This window comes from Pelophylax lessonae (genome assembly GCF_965119305.1).
Source record: "Pelophylax lessonae genome assembly, chromosome: 3".
In the NCBI taxonomy this organism is placed as follows: domain Eukaryota; kingdom Metazoa; phylum Chordata; class Amphibia; order Anura; family Ranidae; genus Pelophylax; species Pelophylax lessonae.
Window position 1 is genome coordinate 574,576,629 of NC_138770.1, and position 20,198 is coordinate 574,596,826.

A 20,198-nucleotide genomic window follows, 5' to 3' on the forward strand; every position below is an offset into this window, starting at 1 on the left:
AATTAAATCAATATTTAATGTGACCACCCATTGCCTTCAAAACAGCATCAATTCTTTTAGGTACACTTGCACATAGTTTTGGAAAACGTTCGGCAGGTAGGTTGTTCCAAATATATTGGAGAACTAACCACAGATCTGTGAATGTAGTCTGCCTCAAATCCTTCTGTCTCTTCATGTAATCCCAGACAAACTCAAAGCTGTTGAGATCAGGGCTCTGTGGGGGCCAAGCCATAACTTCCAGGACTCCTTCTTCTTCTTTATACTGAAGATGGTTCTTAATGACATTGGCTGTATGTTTGGGGTCATTGACCTACTGCAGAAGGGGTCATTGACCTACTGCAGCATAAATTTGGGGCCAAGCACCCCCCCCCCCCTGATGGTATGGTATGATGGATAAGTATTTGCCTATGTTTCCCAGCATTGAGGACACCTTTGATCCTGACCAAATCTCCAACTCCAGTTGCAGAAATGCAGCCCCAAACTTGAAAGGAACCTCTACCATGCTTTACTGTTGTCTGGTGACAGTCATTATTGTACCGCTCTCCAGACATATGGCGAAGAAACTGGCTCTTGCTGCAGCCAAATAGTTCAAATTTTGATTCATCAGCCCAGAGCACCTGCTGCCATTCTCTGCACCCCAGTTCCTATGTTTCTGTGCATACTTGAGTTACTTAGCCTTGTTTCTATTTTGGAGGTATGGTTTTTTGGCTGAAATTCTTCCATGAAGAGCACTTCTGGCCAGCCTTCTCCAGATAGTAGATGGGTGTACCTAGGTTCCACTGGTTTCTGGCAGTTCTGTGCTGATGGCACTGCTGGACATCTTCCAATGTCGAAGGGAAGTAAGCGTGATTTGTCTTCATCTGCTGCATTAAGTTTTCTTGGCCGAAAATTGCGTCTATGAGCCTCAGTATTGCCCATTTCTTTGTGCCTTATCAAAAGAGCTTGAACAGCAGATCTTGAAACCCCAGCTTGCTTTAAAACCTATGCTTTGTAGAGGCCTTGCCGATGCATTATAAATACCTTGTGTCTTGTTGCTTTGCTCAGTCTTACAATGGTGTATAACCTGTGACATGAAAATGTCTTCTGCAACCTCACCTTACTAGCAGAGTTTATCTCTTCCTCTCCCAGTTTTAAGCCTGTTACACGGCTGTTTCTGTTTCATTTAACCTCTTGCCTACTGGGCACTTAAACCCCCTTCCTGCCCAGGCCAATTCTCAGCTTTCAGCGCTATTGCACTTTGAATGTAAATTGGCGGTCATGCAACACTATACCCAAATTACATTTTTATAATTTTTTTCAAACAAATAGAGCTTTCTTTTGGTGGTATTTAATCACTACTGGGGATTTTTTTTTTTTTGCTGAACAAACAAAAAAAGACCAAAAAAAATAAACTGTTTTCATAGTTTTGTTATAAAATTTTGCAAACAGGTAATTTTTTTCTTTCATTGATGTGCACTGATGAGGCGGCACTGATGGGCCCTGATAGGCACTGATAGGCTGCACTGATGGGCACTGATGGGCTGCACTGATGGGCACTGATAAGGCAGCACTGATGGGCACTGATAAGGCGGCACTGATAAGGCAGCACTGGTGGGCACTGATAGGTGGCACTGATGGGTGGCAGCGGGCGGCACTGAAGAGCAATAATAGGAGGCACTCATGGGCACTGATGGACACTAATAGGTGGCACTAATATGTGGCACTGATGGGAAATGAAAGGCACTGGTAGGTGACACTTAAGGGCAGCACTCATGATGGGGCACTGATTGGCACTGATAGGTGGCACTGGTAGGTGGTGCTGTGGACACTGGTGGGCACTGATAGGTGGCGCTGGTGGGCACTGGTAGATGCTGTTGGTGGGCACTGGTAGTTTGCACTGGTGGGCATAGATACCCCTCTCCTCTTCGGGACCGATGTCCCTCTGACAGCAGTGGTGATCAGCTTTTTTTCCCCCTCACATTGACAGCATGAGGAAAAACTGCTGATCGCTGGCTGCTGTTTACATCACATGATCAGCTGTCATTGGCTGACAGCTGATCATGTGGTAAGGGGCTGGGACCGGACCCTGACTCCGATCTGTGATTAGCCAAGTCTCATGGACTCGCTGATCACAGAGCGCACTCCGCAGGGAGCGCGTAGGCAGCACATGCACGGGAGGATGGACATGGATGCAATTAAGGTCTGCGCTGTAGCCTTCTTTTCGGCTATAGCGCGAACGGGAAGAGGCTAATAATCACTTGATGCAACCCAGCCTACATATGAAATCGATGATTATTAGCAGCTGCTTGATGTAATTGGTTGATCATAAACTTGACTCAAATCCTACAAAATCCCTGACTTTATGCAAGTGTTCGAAGTGTGTAAGTGTAAGAATTGATGCTGGTTTGAAGCCAAAGGGTAGTCACACCACATATTGATGTGATATCGGATATTCTTCTGTTTGCTCACTTTGCATTTTGCAATTTGCTAAAAATAAACAATTTTATATATATATATATATATATATATATATATATATATACAGGGCTTTTTTTCTCAGAGAAAAGGTGCAGGAACTCTCCCCTTCCGAGTCAACCCTTGTCTCGGTACTCACCTCTGTTCCTTGGTTCCACCCCTACCCCACCTCCCAGCCCCGCCCCTTTTAGAGAATACAGAACCAAGTATCCTTTGTGGTGCTAAGTCATTTGTATGGAATTTGTTAATTATAACAAGAAAGACAGTAAAATAGATTCCCTGGTGCCAGCAACAATGGATCACAATAGACCCCTCCCTCAACAATAGATCCCTCCAAGCAATGATCAACCCCTCATCAAACATAAGACCCACCCCCAGCAGCAATTGATCCTCCACCAGCAACAATAGACACCCCTGCAAAAAAATAGATCACTCCACCAAGAGTTGATTCCCCAGCAGCCAGCATCAATAGAACCTCCAGCAGGCCCCCAGCACCCCTTGCCATTACATACATTCAGCTCTAGAGGTGCCGGAACTGCGTTCCCCCACGTTCCCGCTGAAAAAAAGCCCTGTATATATATATATATATATATATACTGTATATATATATTTATATTTATATATTTTGAAAGCATTCTTACTTTACAGTATTTCTTCACTAGGGATGATCGAACTTTTGAAAAGTTCGGTTCGACCAGAACACCCGAATTTCAGAAAAGTTCGGTTCGGATTCCAGAACCCCATTGAAATCAATGGGACCCGAACTTCTGGATTTAAAAAACACCATTTTGAAGCCCTAAAACCCAATAAATGCCCCTAAAAAATGCATAGGGTTCTGGGTCATGCCCCAGGGACTATTAATCACACAAAAAAAAGTTCTTAAAAATTGTCGTTTTTGATAGAGAGCCAATTATTGAAAAAAAAAAAAAAAAGAGATTTCTTTGGATTTAGTGTCTGGGGGGTCTAAAAGGTGTACCTGTGAAGTTTCAGCTCTGTAGCATGTCCAGAACCAGAATTATAGCATACCAAACCTTCAAAAATGACTTTTTTGCTTAACCGCACCTTTCTTTTGCTCCTAATCAACGGCACAGCCAATGTGTATGATGGGGACATAATGCAGTGCATTGGGAACAAGATTAGAGTTTTTTTTGGAAAAAGGTGCTGTCTGTTTAAATGTGCATATAATTAATGGGTGTATTTCCACAATGGGGCTATTATTACCAAATGTTTTCAAGAAGTCCAAAGATGTATGTAATTGCACTTTATTTCATGTAAAATGGTGTTTGGTGCACTTTAACTTGAATTCTCACAAGAAACAGACATATATGCACGGATACATTGAGGGTTAGGGTTAGGGGTAGGGGCCACAATGTAGTGCAGAGTGAACAAGATTAGAGATGTTTTGGATGAATACTGTTGTCTCTTGACTTTGAATAGAAGTAAAGGATGCTTAAAAATTGGGCCTTTGGTGGTGCGGACGATGCCTTGACACCATATCCCTATGAAAGTGCTGGTAATGAAGGCAATAATTGCCTTTGTAAGGAAAAAAATTACAATGATATGCATCTGTGTGACAGGTGCGCAAAAATTGTTGTTTGGGTGTTGGCGGAGCCATACCACTGTAAGCCCAAAGAGCTGGTGTTGAAGAAGGCGTATAAATTATGAAGGTGTGCACATGTGGAACAGGTGCGCAAACATGGTAGTTTTGGTGTTGGCGGAGCCTCCCCACCATAACCCCAAAGAGCTGGCTTTGAAGGAGGCCCAAAAATTGTAAAGGTGTGCACCTGTGGAACAGGTTCGCAAACATGGTAGTTTTTGTTTAGCATAGCCTCCCCACCTTAACCCCAAAGAGCTGGTGTTGAAGGAGGCCCAAAAATTGTAAAGGTGTGCACCTGTGGAACAGGTTCGCAAACATGGTAGTTTTTGTTTAGCATAGCCTCCCCACCTTAACCCCAAAGAGCTGGCTTTGAAGGAGGCCCAAAAATGGTAAAGGTGTGCACCTGTGGAACAGGTGCGCAAACATGCTAGTTTTTGTTTTAGCATAGCCTCCCCACCTTAACCCCAAAGAGCTGGTGTTGAAGGAGGCCCAAAAATTGTAAAGGTGTGCACCTGTGGAACAGGTGCGCAAACATGCTAGTTTTTGTTTTAGCATAGCCTCCCCACCTTAACCCCAAAGAGCTGGTGTTGAAGGAGGCCCAAAAATTGTAAAGGTGTGCACCTGTGGAACAGGTGCACAAACATGCTAGTTTTTGTTGTAACCAAAATGAGGTTCTGTGAACGTAAAGAGAATGAGAGGAGGGTTTGAGGGTGGCACCATGGTCCAGGCTTAAACTGAGGCTCAGCTGCCACATCACAACGATAGCCTAGTCTACAAGGTCTGCATCAGGTGCATCAAAGCTTGATATCCACGACTGATTCATTTTAATGAATGTCAAACTGTCGACTGAGTCGGTGAAGAGTCTCGTTCGATGGTCTGTGACGAATCCTCCTGCTGCGCTGAATGCCCGTTCCGATAGGACACTGGAAGCAGGGCAGGCCAACAACTCCATGGCATACTGGGCCAGTTCTGGCCAGTGGTCTAATCTTAAGACCCAGTATGCCAGTGGATCGGCATTGTCACATGAAAAGCCCTCTGTGTCACTTTGTGCCCTCACGTAATCGTCCACCATGTGATGCAGATGCTGTCGATGCGATGTGGCAGCTGAGAGGCCTGGGCGGTGAGGACTAAAAAAAGACCGAAAGGCATCCGTCAACCGCACGCCTTCTCCAACGCTCCTCTCGTGACCACCAGTAGAATCCATGGTAGGTTGTCCCCACCCCTGCACCCTACGTGAGTCGGGGAACGTGTTCACCAGAATCCTCTTGAGACTGTCCTCAAGGGATTTGATCCTGTGGACTCTCTGGGTGGATGGGAAAAGCTCAGAGACTTTAGACTTGTACCGGGGGTCAAGTAGGGTGGCCAATCAATAGTGGTTAGTCTCTTTAATGGCCTTGATTCTGGGGTCCTTTCGCAGGCTCTGAAGCATGATGTTTCCCATGCGTCGCAAATTAGCGAAGGCCTGAGAAGCTGACTCCTCGGGGTCACTCATAACGACATTATCTTCAACGGGCTCCTCTTCCTCCCAGCCACGCACTACTCCAAAGTGTCCCGAGGGAGTCAAACTAGGCCTTGCAGATTGCTGCATGTCTTCCTCCTCCTCCTCCTCAAACCCTGCAAAAGTTCCCGCAGAATCGTCCTCCTCCTCCTCTTCCACCTCTGGATCCTGCTCGGGCCTCTGGGAGCTAGGCATAATGGGGTCGGGATTCTCAGGATAAAGGGGGCCTTGAGAGGCAAGGAAGTCCTCCTCTTCCTCCTGCTGCTCTGCCTCCAGTGCCCTGTCCATAATGCCACGCAGAGTGTGCTCCAACAAAAACAGTACCGGTAGGGTGTCACTGATGCATGCGCTGTCCCGGCTGACCATCCTTGTGGCCTCCTCAAATGGCGAGAGGACAGCGCATGCATCCTTAATCAAAAGCCACTGCCGTGGTGAAAAGAAGCCCAGGCGCGCAGAGCCAGTGCTGGTGCCGTACTCGCATAGGTATTCATTGAGGGCCCTCTGCTGCGTGTACAGGCGCTGCAGCATAGCCAAGGTGGAGTTCCAGCGGGTGGGCATGTCACAGATGAGGCGGTGTACCGGCAGGTGAAACTCGCGCTGCACTTCGGCCAAACGTGCAGTGGCACTGTACGACCGCCTGAAGTGACTGCACACCCTTCTTGCCATCCTTAGCACATCCTGCATTCCCGGGTACGAGTTCAAAAACCGCTGTACCACGAGATTCAGGACATGCGCCAGGCATGGCACATGGGTTAACTTTCCCTGACGAAGGGCGGCCAGGAGGTTTGACCCATAATCAGTAACCACCATCCCTGGCTGCAGCTGGCGTGGTGTCAACCACCTCTGGGCCTGTGCCTGCAGAGCCCCAAGAATCTGAGGGGCAGTGTGCTGCCTATCCCCTAGACACACAAGCTGCAGCACTGCGTGACACCTTTTGGCCTGAGACATAGAATAGCCCTTTGAACGTTTACGTGGTACCTCATCATATTCAAAGGACCATTCTGCAGAGGAGGGCATGGAGGAGGTAGAGGAGGAGGAGCAGGAGGGGGTAGAAGTGATCGATCTACCCGGATCAGCGACACCCCCAGCTGTTTGCAGACGTGGGGGCAACACTGGCTGCAGCACCGAGCCCTGGCTACAATCCCTTCCGCTGGCAAGCAGTGTCACCCAGTGAGCAGTGACAGAAATGTACCGTCCCTGCCCATGTTTGCTTGACCAAGTGTCAGCCGTCAAGTGTATCTTACGGCTGACTGACTTGGCCAGGGACGACACTACATGGAACTGCACATTTTGCAAAGTCACGGAAGGGAGCAGACTCTACCAGGTTAAATGGTAATAGCTGCAGAGCCAGTAGTTTAGCCAAACTACTGTTTAGACGATGGGCATGTGGGTGGCGGGGAGTATACATTTTTTTTCGTTCCAGCATGTGTGGAATCGAAATTTGGCGTCTAGATGTTACAGCTGGTGGTGTGCTGGAGGTAGATGCGACACTGCCTGCTATATCATCATCCCTGTCAGTGGAGGCTGCCAACAGGTGACGAGTGACTATAGCAGGGCCAGGAACAGACTGATGTGCAGGTGGAGCATGTGGAGCAGATGGAGCATGAGGAGGAGCGCGAGGAGAACTAGGAGGCCGACTGACCGATCTTTGGCCCTTTTGTGGGTTCTTTAAATGCTCCTGCCAACGGGCCGAGTGGTGGGTTGTCAAATGCCTGTTTAGGCAGCTTGTACCCAGGTGGTTGACATTTTTGCCACGTTTTATACCCTTCTTACAAATCTTGCAGATCGCAACTGTTTTGTCTGCATGGGATGTCTCAAAAAAGGCCCAGCAAGATGAGGTGTGTATAGTGGCCCGGGAGACAACAGGTGCGGCCTTAGATGGAGCGGGCCATCTGCTCTCCCCTCTTGCTTGCTCTGCCTCCTCCTCAACCTCAGACCCAACATCTGACTCCATCAAAGACTGAGCATCAGGCCTGGCCTGGGAGACAACAGGTGCGGCCTTAGATGGAGCGGGCCGTCTGCTCTCCCCTCTTGCTTGCTCTGCCTCCTCCTCAACCTCAGACCCAACATCTGACTCCATCAAAGACTGAGCATCAGGCCTGGCCTGGGAGACAACAGGTACGGCCTTAGATGGAGCGGGCCGTCTGCTCTCCCCTCTTGTTTGCTCTGCCTCCTCCTCAAACTCAGACCCAACATCTGACTCCATCAAAGACTGAGCATCAGGCCTGGCCCGGGAGACAACAGGTGCGGCCTTAGATGGAGCGGGCCGTCTGCTCTCCCCTCTTGTTTGCTCTGCCTCCTCCTCAAACTCAGACCCAACATCAGACTCCATAAAGGACTGAGCATCAGGCTGGAGTAGATGGCCGACACTGTGGTCAAACAGCTCAGCTGACTCCTCTGTCATGTCTGAAGTTGGGTCTAAGGGAGGACGTGAGGTGGACATGGACTCATCTGTATTTGTTCTGCCAACTGCAGAAGACTGACCACTTTTCTCTGCCTGGGTCACTGTAGTTGCAGATGATGCCGATGATGAGGGTTTGGTCATATAGTCCACCACCTCCTGTACATACTGTGGACGTATAGCTTGGCCACTGCCGGAGAACAATCCAAATGGTGGCCTGGCTGAGGACTGACCACCACGTCCACCCCTGCCTCTAGACACCCTAGAAGCTGTGCCCCTTTCCGCAGCAGGGCCACGTATGCCTTTTCTTGGTCTACCAGGCATATTTGTCACTGATGCGTTGGCAACTGTGTGCGGTGAAAAACGCACACTGCTATGCGACCCACAGTTGTCGCTGGATACAGCACAGCAGATGCGTGTCACGCACAGTTGCAAAGGCTTTTGCACAGTGGACCTAACGCTTTGAACAACAGGCGTTAGGTTGTCACTGATGCGTTGGCAACTGTGTGCGGTGAAAAACGCACACTGCTATGCGACCCACTGTTGTCGCTGGATACAGCACAGCAGATGCGTGTCACGCACAGTAGCAAAGCCTTTTGCACAGTGGACCTAACGCTTTGAACAACAGGCGTTAGGTTGTCACTGATGCGTTGGCAACTGTGTGCGGTGAAAAACACACACTGCTATGCGACCCACAGTTGTCGCTGGATACAGCACAGCAGATGCGTGTCACGCACAGTTGCAAAGCCTTTTGCACAGTGCACCTAACGCTTTGAACAACAGGCGTTAAGTCGTCACTGTATTTTGCTGCCTAGCAAGCACGTACACCTGCTGTGATACAGCAGCACTGTGCCACGTGCTCACTAAACAGAACCCTCACACTTTCCCTACAGAAACTCAATTATTAAATATAACTAATGTAGTACAAAGTTCCCTAACTACACTAGATATCCATTTCCACTAAATAAAAAGCTCCATACAGCAGAAGACTGACACTGTCCCTTAAGTTTTTGTTTTTTTTGTAACTCTAAGAACCAGCACAATTGCTGTATGTAACTACACTGGCTGTAAGCTAAATACAATTCTGCTATATGGAGCTTTAGAACCACTCGATATGTAGGAAATGTAGTGTAGCAAAGCAGGAGTCAGAGAACTGCTTCAACTCTCTTCAACAGGATCTGGATCACTGTACTAGGGGTTAGGCGGGGCCATCTTATATAGTGTGGGGCGTATTCACTCCTGATTGGCCTCTGGTCCCCGTAGTCACTCCAATCACGTTCCTAGGAGACTCCTGCCCCCTCATTGGCTTTTGCAGACGTTTCTGGGCCAATCACGGGCTTTTAGGCCTCATGCACACTGGACGTTTTTACAGCTGCTGTTAGCAGCGTCAGACATTTTTTTTTGCAGCTGCAGAATGCCCATCCATGTTATTCAATGGACTCATGCACACATAGAGCTTTTAGGAGCTCCAAGTGGCATAGGCGTTTTACAGCTCCAAAAAAAACCCAGGAACTGTGGGTTCTGGAGCTGCAGCGTCAAGCTGTAAAAACGTCTGACGCTGCTAAAAGGCTGAATAACGTGGCTTAACGTGCGTTAAGCCACGTTATACGTTTTTTTTTCTTCCATTCAAAATCAATGGTTCCCTATGGGAGCCTATTGATTTGAATGGAAGTCGCACCGCAGGTCGGATCAGGGTGATCCGACTTGCGGCGCGACTTGCGCTGTGAGAATCTTGAGGGGGAACTCCACGCCAAAATGTGGAAAAAAAACGGCGTGGGGTTCCCCCCCAGGTTCCAAACCAGGCCCTTCGGGTCTGGTATGGAATTTGAGGGTAGCCCCACGCCGAAAAAACGGCGTGGGGTCCCCCCAAAATCCATAACAGACCCTTATCCAAGCATGCAGCCCGACATACCAGGAAAGGGGAGGGGACGAGCGAGCGGCCCCACCCCCCCTGGATCATCATGGGGGGGTGTGGGTGCTTTGGGGCAGGGGGGGCTCTGCACCCCCCACCTCAAAGCACCTTGCCCCCATGTTGATGAGGACAAGGGCCTCATCCCCACAACCCTGGCCGGTGGTTGTGGGGGTCTACGGGCAGGGGGCTCATCGGAATATGGAAGCCCCCTTTAACAAGGGGTCCCCACAGATCCCGGACCCCCTCCCTATGTGAATGGGTATGGGGTACACTGTACCCCTACCCATTCACCCCATAAACAATAGTGTATGTAAATAATGACAGGAGACGTTTTCGGGTCTGGTATGGAATTTGAGGGTAGCCCCACGCCTAAAAAACGGCGTGGGGTCCCCCCAAAATCCATAACAGACCCTTATCCAAGCATGCAGCCCGACATACCAGGAAAGGGGAGGGGACGAGCGAGCGGCCCCACCCCCCCTGGATCATACCAGGCCACACGCCCTCAACATGGGGGGGGTGTGGGTGCTTTGGGGCAGGGGGGGCTCTGCACCCCCCACCTCAAAGCACCTTGCCCCCATGTTGATGAGGACAAGGGCCTCATCCCCACAACCCTGGCCGGTGGTTGTGGGGGTCTACGGGCAGGGGGCTCATCAGAATCTGGAAGCCCCCTTTAACAAGGGGGCCCCACAGATCCCGGACCCCCTCCCTATGTGAATGGGTATGGGGTACACTGTACCCCTACCCATTCACCCCATAAACAATAGTGTATGTAAATAATGACAGGAGACGTTTTGGAAAGTCTATTAAAAATCTTCATCCGGCTCTTCGGGGTCTTCTCCTCTCCGGGGGTCTTCTGCTGTCTTCTCCTCTCCGGGGGTCTTCTGCTGTCTTCTCCTCTCCGGGGGTCTTCTGCTCTTTTGCTGTCCGCCCTTCTGCTGTCCTCTCTTCTTGTCTTCTCCTCTCCGGGGGTCTTCTGCTGTCTTCTCCTCTCCGGGGGTCTTCTGCTCTTTTGCTGTCCGCCCTTCTGATGTCCTCTCTTCTTGTCTTCTCCTCTCCGGTCTTCTGCTCTTTTGCTGTCGGCTGTCGGCTCTCCTTCTTCCTCCGGTCCTCCTCCGACGACGTCTCCAGCGATTATGCCGGCCTCTGGTCTCTGCAGCTTATTATATAGCCATTGGGGGCGTGGCCGCCAGATGATGTCATCGGGAGACCACGCCCCCTTGTGGCACATGTGACGTCATCTGTGACACAAGGGGGCGTGGTCTCCAGATGACGTCATCTGGCGGCCACGCCCCTAATGGCTATATAATAAGCTGCAGAGACCAGAGGCCGGCATAATCGCTGGAGACGTCGTCGGAGGAGGACCGGAGGAAGAAGGAGAGCCGACAGCAAAAGAGCAGAAGACCGGAGAGGAGAAGACAAGAAGAGAGGACATCAGAAGGGCGGACAGCAAAAGAGCAGAAGACCCCCGGAGAGGAGAAGACAGCAGAAGACCCCCGGAGAGGAGAAGTCAGCAGAAGACCCCCGGAGAGGAGAAGACCCCGAAGAGCCGGATGAAGATTTTTAATAAACTTTCCAAAACGTCTCCTGTCATTATTTACATACACTATCTTTTATGGGGTGAATGGGTAGGGGTACAGTGTACCCCATACCCATTCACATAGGGAGGGGGTCCGGGATCTGGGGGGCCCCCTTGTTAAAGGGGGCTTCCAGATTCCGATGAGCCCCCTGCCCGCAGACCCCCACAACCACCTGCCAGGGTTGTGGGGATGAGGCCCTTGTCCTCATCAACATGGGGGCAAGGTGCTTTGAGGTGGGGGGTGCAGAGCCCCCCCTGCCCAAAGCACCCACACCCCCCCATGTTGAGGGCGTGTGGCCTGGTATGATCCAGGGGGGGTGGGGCCGCTCGCTCGTCCCCTCCCCTTTCCTGGTATGTCGGGCTGCATGCTTGGATAAGGGTCTGTTATGGATTTTGGGGGGGACCCCTTGCCGTTTTTTCGGCGTGGGGCTACCCTCAAATTACATACCAGACCCGAAGGGCCTGGTTTGGAACCTGGGGGGGAACCCCACGCTGTTTTTTTCCCCATTTGAGTTCCCCCTCAAGATTCTCACAGCGCAAGTCGCGCCGCAAGTCGGATCACCCTGATCCGACCTGCGGTGCGACTTCCATTCAAATCAATAGGCTCCCATAGGGAACCATTGATTTTGAATGGAGGCAGAAAAAACTCTGCTAACAGCTGCTGTGGCCAAACGTGCAATAACGCTAATTGAAAAAGCTACTGAAAGCACGTTTTTACAGCTGCTGTTTCCCGGCGTTAAGTAAACAGCTTTTGAGCACGTTTTTATGACGCCCTGTGTGCATGGAGCCTTAAAGCCCAGTTCCTGTCCCAGTGCATTTTGGGCGGTTCTGGTGGCCGAATACCGAACTTTTGCCGCAAAAAGTTCGGTATTCGGCCGAATATCGAACATCCAATGTTCGGGTCGAACCGATGGTCGACCCGAACCGTTCGATCATCCTTATTCTTCACACCTGCCTAAAACTTTTGCACAGTACTGTATATAGACACACATTGTACCCTGTATTATACAATACATTACAGCCTATCACAATTATTACATAAGCAAAAAATATATATATTTTCATTTTTATACCCTATGTTCATATTTGACATTAAAGCTAGGTTCACACTACTGCTTTTCGGAAATGAAAGTGTCAGTAAAGGCGATGCTAGAGAGTGTCTTGAAGATATTGTAGTTCACGAAGTTTGTTGATGGAGAGAGAGCAAGAAGACTTAACCCTTTTTTTCATACATGTGGCAGTATGGTTAAAGCAGTGTGACTACTTGCACCAGTAACCTGGTGAGGCCAGGTGAGAGTTGTCCTTATCAACTGTAAATAGTTAAAGTTGGAGTATCCCAATATTCCCTTCTCCCATTCAAGTTCCACAATAAATATCAAAACCAAAACCCCTGGACTGTTTATTGAGTAACGAGCCATTGCGAGTAAGCCATTGCGAGTAAGGATGAATGTGTGACCTACTCCTAAGTGACTGTCTGCAGGTAATCAGAGGAGGTCCAAGAAGTCATCACACAGCAAGCCCTACGGGGACAGTGCTACATACCCATTGTGGGAGCAATACACAGAAACTCCATTCCGAATGGAAGCTATCTCTTGTGTATAGAATGCCCCTTTTATCTCTACATTGTTTCATGTTTACAGTGGTGTGCCCAAGATTATCCCAAAGAAGATCACTCCAGAGACTCATGCAAAGAGTACGGTGACAGAGCCCGAGGAACATCAAGACACTGCTGCTGAAAGGTGAACATCTCTGAGATACACACACATACAGTATATATATATGATGAAGGGCGGAGATGTTTAAAACTGTCTTCCTGGTGTGCATGTTACAGTATCTCACTAAAGTTAGTACGCCCCTCACATTTTTGTAACTATTTTATTATATCTTTTCATGTGACAACACTGAAGAAATTACACTTTGCTACAATGTAAAGTAGTAAGTGTACAGCTTGTATAACAGTGTAAATCTGCTGTCTCCTCAAAATAACTCAAGTTCGACATGGCATCTCATGGCAAAGAACTCTCTGATGATCTGAAAAAAAGAATTGTTGCTCTACATAAAGATGGCCTAGGTTATAGGAAGATTGCCAAGACCCTGAAACTGAGCTGCAGACCACACAGCGGTTTAACAGGACAGGTTCCACTCAGAACAGTCCCCGGCATGGTTGACCAAAGAAGTTGAGTGCACATGCTCAGCGTCATATTTCCAACATGTACTGTGACATACTGAAGCAGAGCATGATCCCCTCCCTTAGGAGACTGGGCCGTAGGCAGTATTCCTACATGATAACGACCCCAAACACCCCTCCAAGACGACCATTGTCTTGCTGAAGAAGCTAAGGGTAAAGGTTATGGACTGGCCAAGCATGTCTCCAGACCTAAACCCTATTGAGCATTTGTGGGGCATCCTCAAAATGGAAGGCGGAGGAGTGCAAGGTCTCTAACATCCACCAGCTCAGTGATGTTGTCATGAAAGAGTGGAAGAGGACTCCAGTGGAAACCTGTGAAGCTCTGGTGAACTCCATGCCCAAGAGGGCTAAAGCAGTGCTGGAAAATAATGGTGGCCACACAAAATATTGACACTTTGGGCCCAATTTGGACATTTTAACCCAAGGGTGTACTCACTTTTGTTGCCAGTGGTTTAGACATTAATGGCTGTGAGTTCAGTTATTTTGAGGGGACAGCAAATTTACACTGTTATACAAGCTGTACACTCACTACTTTACATTGTAGCAAAGTATCATTTCTTCAGTGTTGTTACATGAAAAGATATAATAAACTATTTCCAAAATTGTGAGGGGTGTACACACATTTGTGAGATACTGTATATATAAAAACATTTTATATATACTGCATATATAGACACTTTACCCTGTATTGTAAAACGTATTATAGTCTTTAACAAATATTACATAAGCAATAAGCACAAAAATATTCATCTTTAAAACCTATGTTCATATTTGACATTAAAGCTAAGTTCACACTACTGTGTGTGGAAACATATGTAGAATCATGTGCTTTCCCGACACACACAGAAACACACTGCCCTTTTAGCAGGCGTGCAATGGTGCTAAGGGAGGGGCGGTTCTCAAAGTATATACCCATTGTTGTGAGATCAATGCTCAGCCAACTCTATCCAGAACGGAAGTTACCTCATGTGGGTAGAATGCCACTTTAAATCTCTGCATGCATTGTTTCATGTTTACAGCAGTGTGCCCAAGATTATCCCGGGGAAAATCACTCCAGAGACTCAAGCAAAGGGCACGGTGACAGAGCCTGAGGAACATCAAGATGCTGCTTCCGAAAGGTGAACATCTCTGAGATCTCTGAGATCCACAAACATACAGTATATATTAGATGGGGTAAGCTGCATGGGAGTCTTTTAATGCTCGTCAGTGGGTGCACTCCACCAAAAGGTTCCACTCTGCTTTGTAGTATAAAGTCCCAAAGATAGACGTTGCACATCAAAATGCTGAATATCAAAATATTTTCCAGTCATGTGAACAAGGGCGGGGATGCTTAAAACTGTCTCCTGGTGTACATATTAATTGTAAAGATTAATTTTAAAGAATTTGTAAGAATACTTTCAAAAATATATTTACATTTTTTATTTTGATCAGTTTACAAATTTCAATGTGAAAAAAATCTGAATCAAATTAATATATGGCATGACTACCCTTTTGCCTCAAACCAGCATCAACCTCTAGGTACACACAGTGCTTGTGCACACAATTTTTGAAGTAACTTGGCAGGTGGGTTGTTCCAAACATCTTGGAGAACTAATCATGGATCTTCTGTGGATGTAGGCTGCCTCAAATCCTTCTGTCTTTTCCTGTAATCCCAGACAGACTCGATGTTGAGATCAGGTCTCTGTGGGGGCCAAACCATCACTTCCAGGACTCCTTATCCTTTTTTACACTAACGTTAATTTTTGATGACATTGGCTGCATGTTTAGGGATGCTGTCCTGTTGCAAAATAAATTTGGTGCCAGTCACATGCCTCCCTGATGGTATGGCATGATAGATAAATATCTGCCTGTATTCCTCAGCATTGAGGGCACCATTGATCGGGCAACATTGAGGGCAGTAGACGCAGGGGTTAGCCACAGAAACTTAATAAAGCAGATGAAAGACACATCATGCCTACTTCTCTTCAACATCGGAAGATGTCCAGCAGTTTCATAAGCACAGAACTGCTGGAAACCAGTGGGACCCAGTTACACCCATCTACTGTCTGAAGAAATCTGGCCAGAAGTGGTCTTCATGGAAGAATTGTAGCCAAAAAGCCTTACCTCCGTCCTGGAAAGAAGGCTTAGCAACTCACCAATGCATGAAAACATAGGAAATGGGGTGCAGAAAAATGGTAGCAGGTGTTCTGGACTGATGAGATAATATTTGAAATTTTTGGCTTTAGCAGGAGGCAGTTTCTTTGCCGAAGGTCTGGAGAACGGTACAATCATGAGTGTATGCAGGCAACAGTGAAGCATGGTGGAAGTTCGTTGCAAGTTTGAGGCTGCATTTCTTCAAATGGTGTTGGAGATTTGGTCAGGATCAATGGTGTTCTCAATGCTGAGAAATACTTTTCCATCATGCCATACCATCAGGGAGGTGTGTGAATGGCCCCTAATTTATTCTGCAGCAGGACAATGACGCCATACAGCCAATGTCATTAAGAACTAAATTTACTCTTTAGTTTAAAGAAGAACAAGGAGTCCTGGAAGTGATGGTTTGGCCCCCACAGAGCCCTTATCTCAAAATCATTGAGTCTGTCTGGGATTACATGAAGAGACAGATGGATCTGAGACAGCCTACAGCCACAGAACAGATCAGTGGTTAATTCTCTAAGATGTTTGGAACAACCTACCTGCTGAGGTCCTTCAAAAACGGCAAGGGTGCAAGAGTACCTAGAAGAATTGATGCTGTTTTGAAGGCAAAGCGTGGTCACGCCAAAATTTGATTATATATATATATATACATATTTATATATATATATATATATATATATATATATATATATATATACTGCTCAATTAAATAAAATTAGTTAATTTAAAATGAAAGGAACACTTTTTAATCCGGAGTATAGCATCAAGTCAAGTAAGCTCCTGGGGTAATAACCGGTCAGTTAGGTAGCAGAGGGGGTTGTTAATCAGTTACAGCTGCTTGGTGTTAATGGAATTAACAACAGGTGCACTAGATAGCCAACAATTAGACAACCTCCAAAACAGGAATTGTTTTACAGGTGGAGGCCACTGACGTTTTTTTTCCCTACTCATCTTTTATGACTTTTTTTCACTAATTTTGCATTTGACTAGAGTCAGTGTCACTACTGGTAGCATTAGGCGACCCTATAGAGGTTGCACAGCCAGTCCAACTCCTCCAGGATGGCACATCAATACGTGCCATTGCCAGAAGGTTTGCTGTGTCTCCCAGCACAGTCTCAAGAGCATGAAGGAGAGTCCAGGAGACAAGCAGTTACTCTAAGAGAGCTGGACAGGGCTGTAGAAGGTCCCTAAACCATCAGTAGGAACGGTATCTGCTCTTTTGTGCAAAAAGGAACAGGAGGAGCACTGCCAGAGCCCTAAAAAATTACCTTCAGCCGGCCAATGGTAGGAATGTCTCTGACCAAACAATCAGAAACAGACTTTATGAGGGTGGCCTGAGGGCCCAATGTCCTCTAGTGGGTCCTGTGCTAACTGATGGCACCATGGAGTTTGATTGGCATTTGCCATTGAAAATAGAAAAAAAATTACACTATACTAGTGTATCTCCCTGCGCCTCGGGAAAAGGTTTTGATTAAATATAAGATAAAAATATAAAAATATATTTACATATTTTTATATTTGCCATTGAACACCAGAATTGTCAGGTCTGCCACTGGTGCCCTGTGCTTTTCACAGATGAGAGCAGGTTCACCCTGAGCACATGTGACAGACGTGAAAGGGTCTGGAGAAACCGTGGAGAATGTTATGCTGCCTGTAACATCGTTCAGCATGACAGGTTTGGTGGTGGGTCAGTGATGGTCTGGGGAGGCATATCCATTAAGGGGCGCACAGACCTCTACAGGCTAGACAATGACATCCTGACTGCCATTAGGTATCAGGATGAAATCCTTGGACCCATTGTCAGAACCTACGGTGCCAAAAATTGGGCCTTTGCTGTTGCTGGTGCCTGAACACCGTAACCAACCCCTCAAAGATACTCTTGCTGGGCACAGAAACGGGACCTGCTGGTAAGAATTCCACACAAATTTGAAATCGCATGTACTTGTCATTCAGGTGCCAAAAATTGGTCCTTTGGTGTTGCTGGTGCCTGAACATCGTAACCAACCCCTCACAGATACTCTCGCTCGGCACAGAAACAAGACCTGCTTGTAAGAATTCCATACAAATTTGAAATTGTATGTACTTGTCAGTTGTCATAGAGGTGCAGAAAAATTGGCCCTTGGGTGTTGGTGGTGCCTGAACACCGCAACCCCTTGCAGTTACTCTTGCTGGATGCAGGAATGGGCCCTGCTGGTAAAAATTCCATACCAATTTGAAATTGGCAAAGATCAAGTGTTGTATCTGTTCTTATCAGTGATCTAGTGGGGGTGCTGTGGGCTGTCATCTGACCTGTCCAAGGTTGGATGGCAGCTATGCAAACCGGCTGGAGTGATGAGGACCTGGAAGGTTAGTATCGGCAGGAACTGAAATTGAAATTGGGTCTTTGGTGTTGGTGTTGCCTGAGCACCGTAACCCCTCACAGTTAGTCTTGCTGGGCGCAAGAATGGGACCTGCTGGTAAGAATTCCATACAATTTTGAAATCACGTGTACTTGTCATACAGGTGCCCAAAATTGGGCCTTTGCTGTTGGTGGTGCCTGAACAACGTAACCAACCCCTCACAGTTAGTCTTGCTGAGCACAGGAATAGAACCTGCTGGTAAGAATTCCATACAAATTTGAAATTTCATTTACTTGTCATACAAGTGCCAAAAATTGGGCCTTTGCTGTTGGTGGTGCCTGAACACCGTAACCAACCCCTCACAGTTACTCTTGCTGGGCGCAGGAACGGGACCTGCTGGTAAGAACTCCATACAAATTTGAAATTGCATGTACTTGTCAGTTGTCATAGAGTTGCAGAAAAATTGGGCCTTGGGTGTTGGTGTTGCCTGAACACCGTAACCCCTTGCAGTTACTCTTGCTGGGCGCAGGAATGGGCCCTGCTGGTAAAAATTCCATACCAATTTGAAATTGGCAAAGATCAAGTGTTGTATCTGTTCTTATCAGTGATCTAGTGGGGATGCTGTGGGCTGCCATCTGACCTAGCCAAGGTTGGGTGGTGGCTATGCAAACTGGCTGGAGTGATGGGGACCTGGAAGGTTAGTATCAGCAGGAACTGAAACAGAAATTGGGCCTCTGGTGTTGGTGGTGCCTAATCACCGTAACCCCTCACAGTTAGTCTTGCTGGGCGCAGGAATGGGACCTACTGGTAAGAATTCCATACAATCCCTGTCCATGCCTGCTGGACCAAGAGTCAGCAGTAATGTGAACCTTCCTGCTGACTGCTCTGTCCAACTAGGCCAAAACACTACCTTCCACATGACGGTAGAGAGCCGGAATGGCCTTACGCAAAAAGAAATGCGTTTTTGGTACCTGCCACTGTGGTACAGTACATTCCACAAATTTGCGAAAGGGAGCAGAGTCTACCAGATGAAAAGGCAGCAATTGTAATGCTAGCAATTTTGCCAAGCTAGCAATAGGACGCTGAGCATGTGGATGGCAGGGACAGTATTTTTTTCTATGGTTCAGCAACTGGGGTAGTGAAATTTGCCTGCTGCTCAAATCAAGTGGTGGTGTACTGCTAGCAGATTGGGTGCAAGTCTCTGTGGCACTCAGTGCTATACCATCATCCCTCTCAATGCAGGTATTTGAGAAGACATGAGGTATATAGAGTTAGAGATCACAGATGAGGAGCAAAGTGCAGTATGCTTGTTTTGATCTTGTGGCTCTTTCAGGTGCTGTTGCCAACGGACTGCATGGCAGGTCGTCATATGCCTTGTCAAGCATGTGGTGCCCAAGTGGCTGGTGTTCTGGCCACTCTTGATCCGCTTCAGATGGATGTTGCAAACAGCAACGCTGCGGTCTACTGCACATGTGCTGAAAAAAGCCCACACTAATTATCTTTTGGGAGTCTGCGGGGAGTTTGCAGCACCCTGCACCTGTGGAGCTCTGTGTCTTGATGCAATAGGTTGGCTACTCCTATGGCGGCCCCTGGAGCACATCCTGCCTCATTGGAGTTGTGCCTCCTCCCCTTCCTCCTCCTCTATTCTGTCAGGCACCCAAGTACAGTCAGTGACCTCATCATCCCCTCCCTCCTTGTCACTGGAGCAAACTTGCCAGTATGCTGCAGCTGTGGGAACATGACTGCTAGTTTCTTGTCCATCATTGTCACCCTCCTCTCTTTAGGCTCACGTTATTCCCTTCATCAACCTGCGAACAACATCACAGCTTTGAAATTGCTGTGCATCCTCCAGCAGCATGTCACTGACACTATGGTTGAATAGTTCAGGTGACTCCTCCGTGCATGATGGTGGGGCGACAGAAGGAGTAGCTGTGGAGAAGGAGCCTGTGGAACGGGCTGCTTTGGCAGCTGCGTTGGAAGGCAAACTACTGTGAGCATGGGTGTCAGAGGACGGGGTGGATGAGGACGGCGTATTTATCCACTCCACCAACTCTTCCACATGTTGTGGCTGAATAACACAGGCAGCACTGGAAATAA

The 20,198-nt window shown here is 47.7% G+C and overlaps 1 protein-coding gene across 24 annotated transcripts in view; it reads left to right on the plus strand.

Moving 5' to 3' along the window:
- LOC309549166 (protocadherin Fat 4-like) overlaps nucleotides 1–20,198 on the plus strand; it is a 292,459-nt gene that overhangs the window by 195,985 nt on the left and 76,276 nt on the right. For 15 of the 24 annotated variants that reach the window (XM_082249240.1, XM_082249258.1, XM_082249262.1 and 12 more), the window contains exons 37-38: nucleotides 13,079–13,177; nucleotides 14,646–14,744. In XM_082249240.1, coding sequence (XP_082105366.1) covers nucleotides 13,079–13,177; nucleotides 14,646–14,744 — 198 coding nt within the window. The remainder of the gene's footprint in view (nucleotides 1–13,078; nucleotides 13,178–14,645; nucleotides 14,745–20,198) is intronic. The other 9 variants (XM_082249257.1, XM_082249241.1, XM_082249246.1 and 6 more) reach the window with 1 other exon arrangement.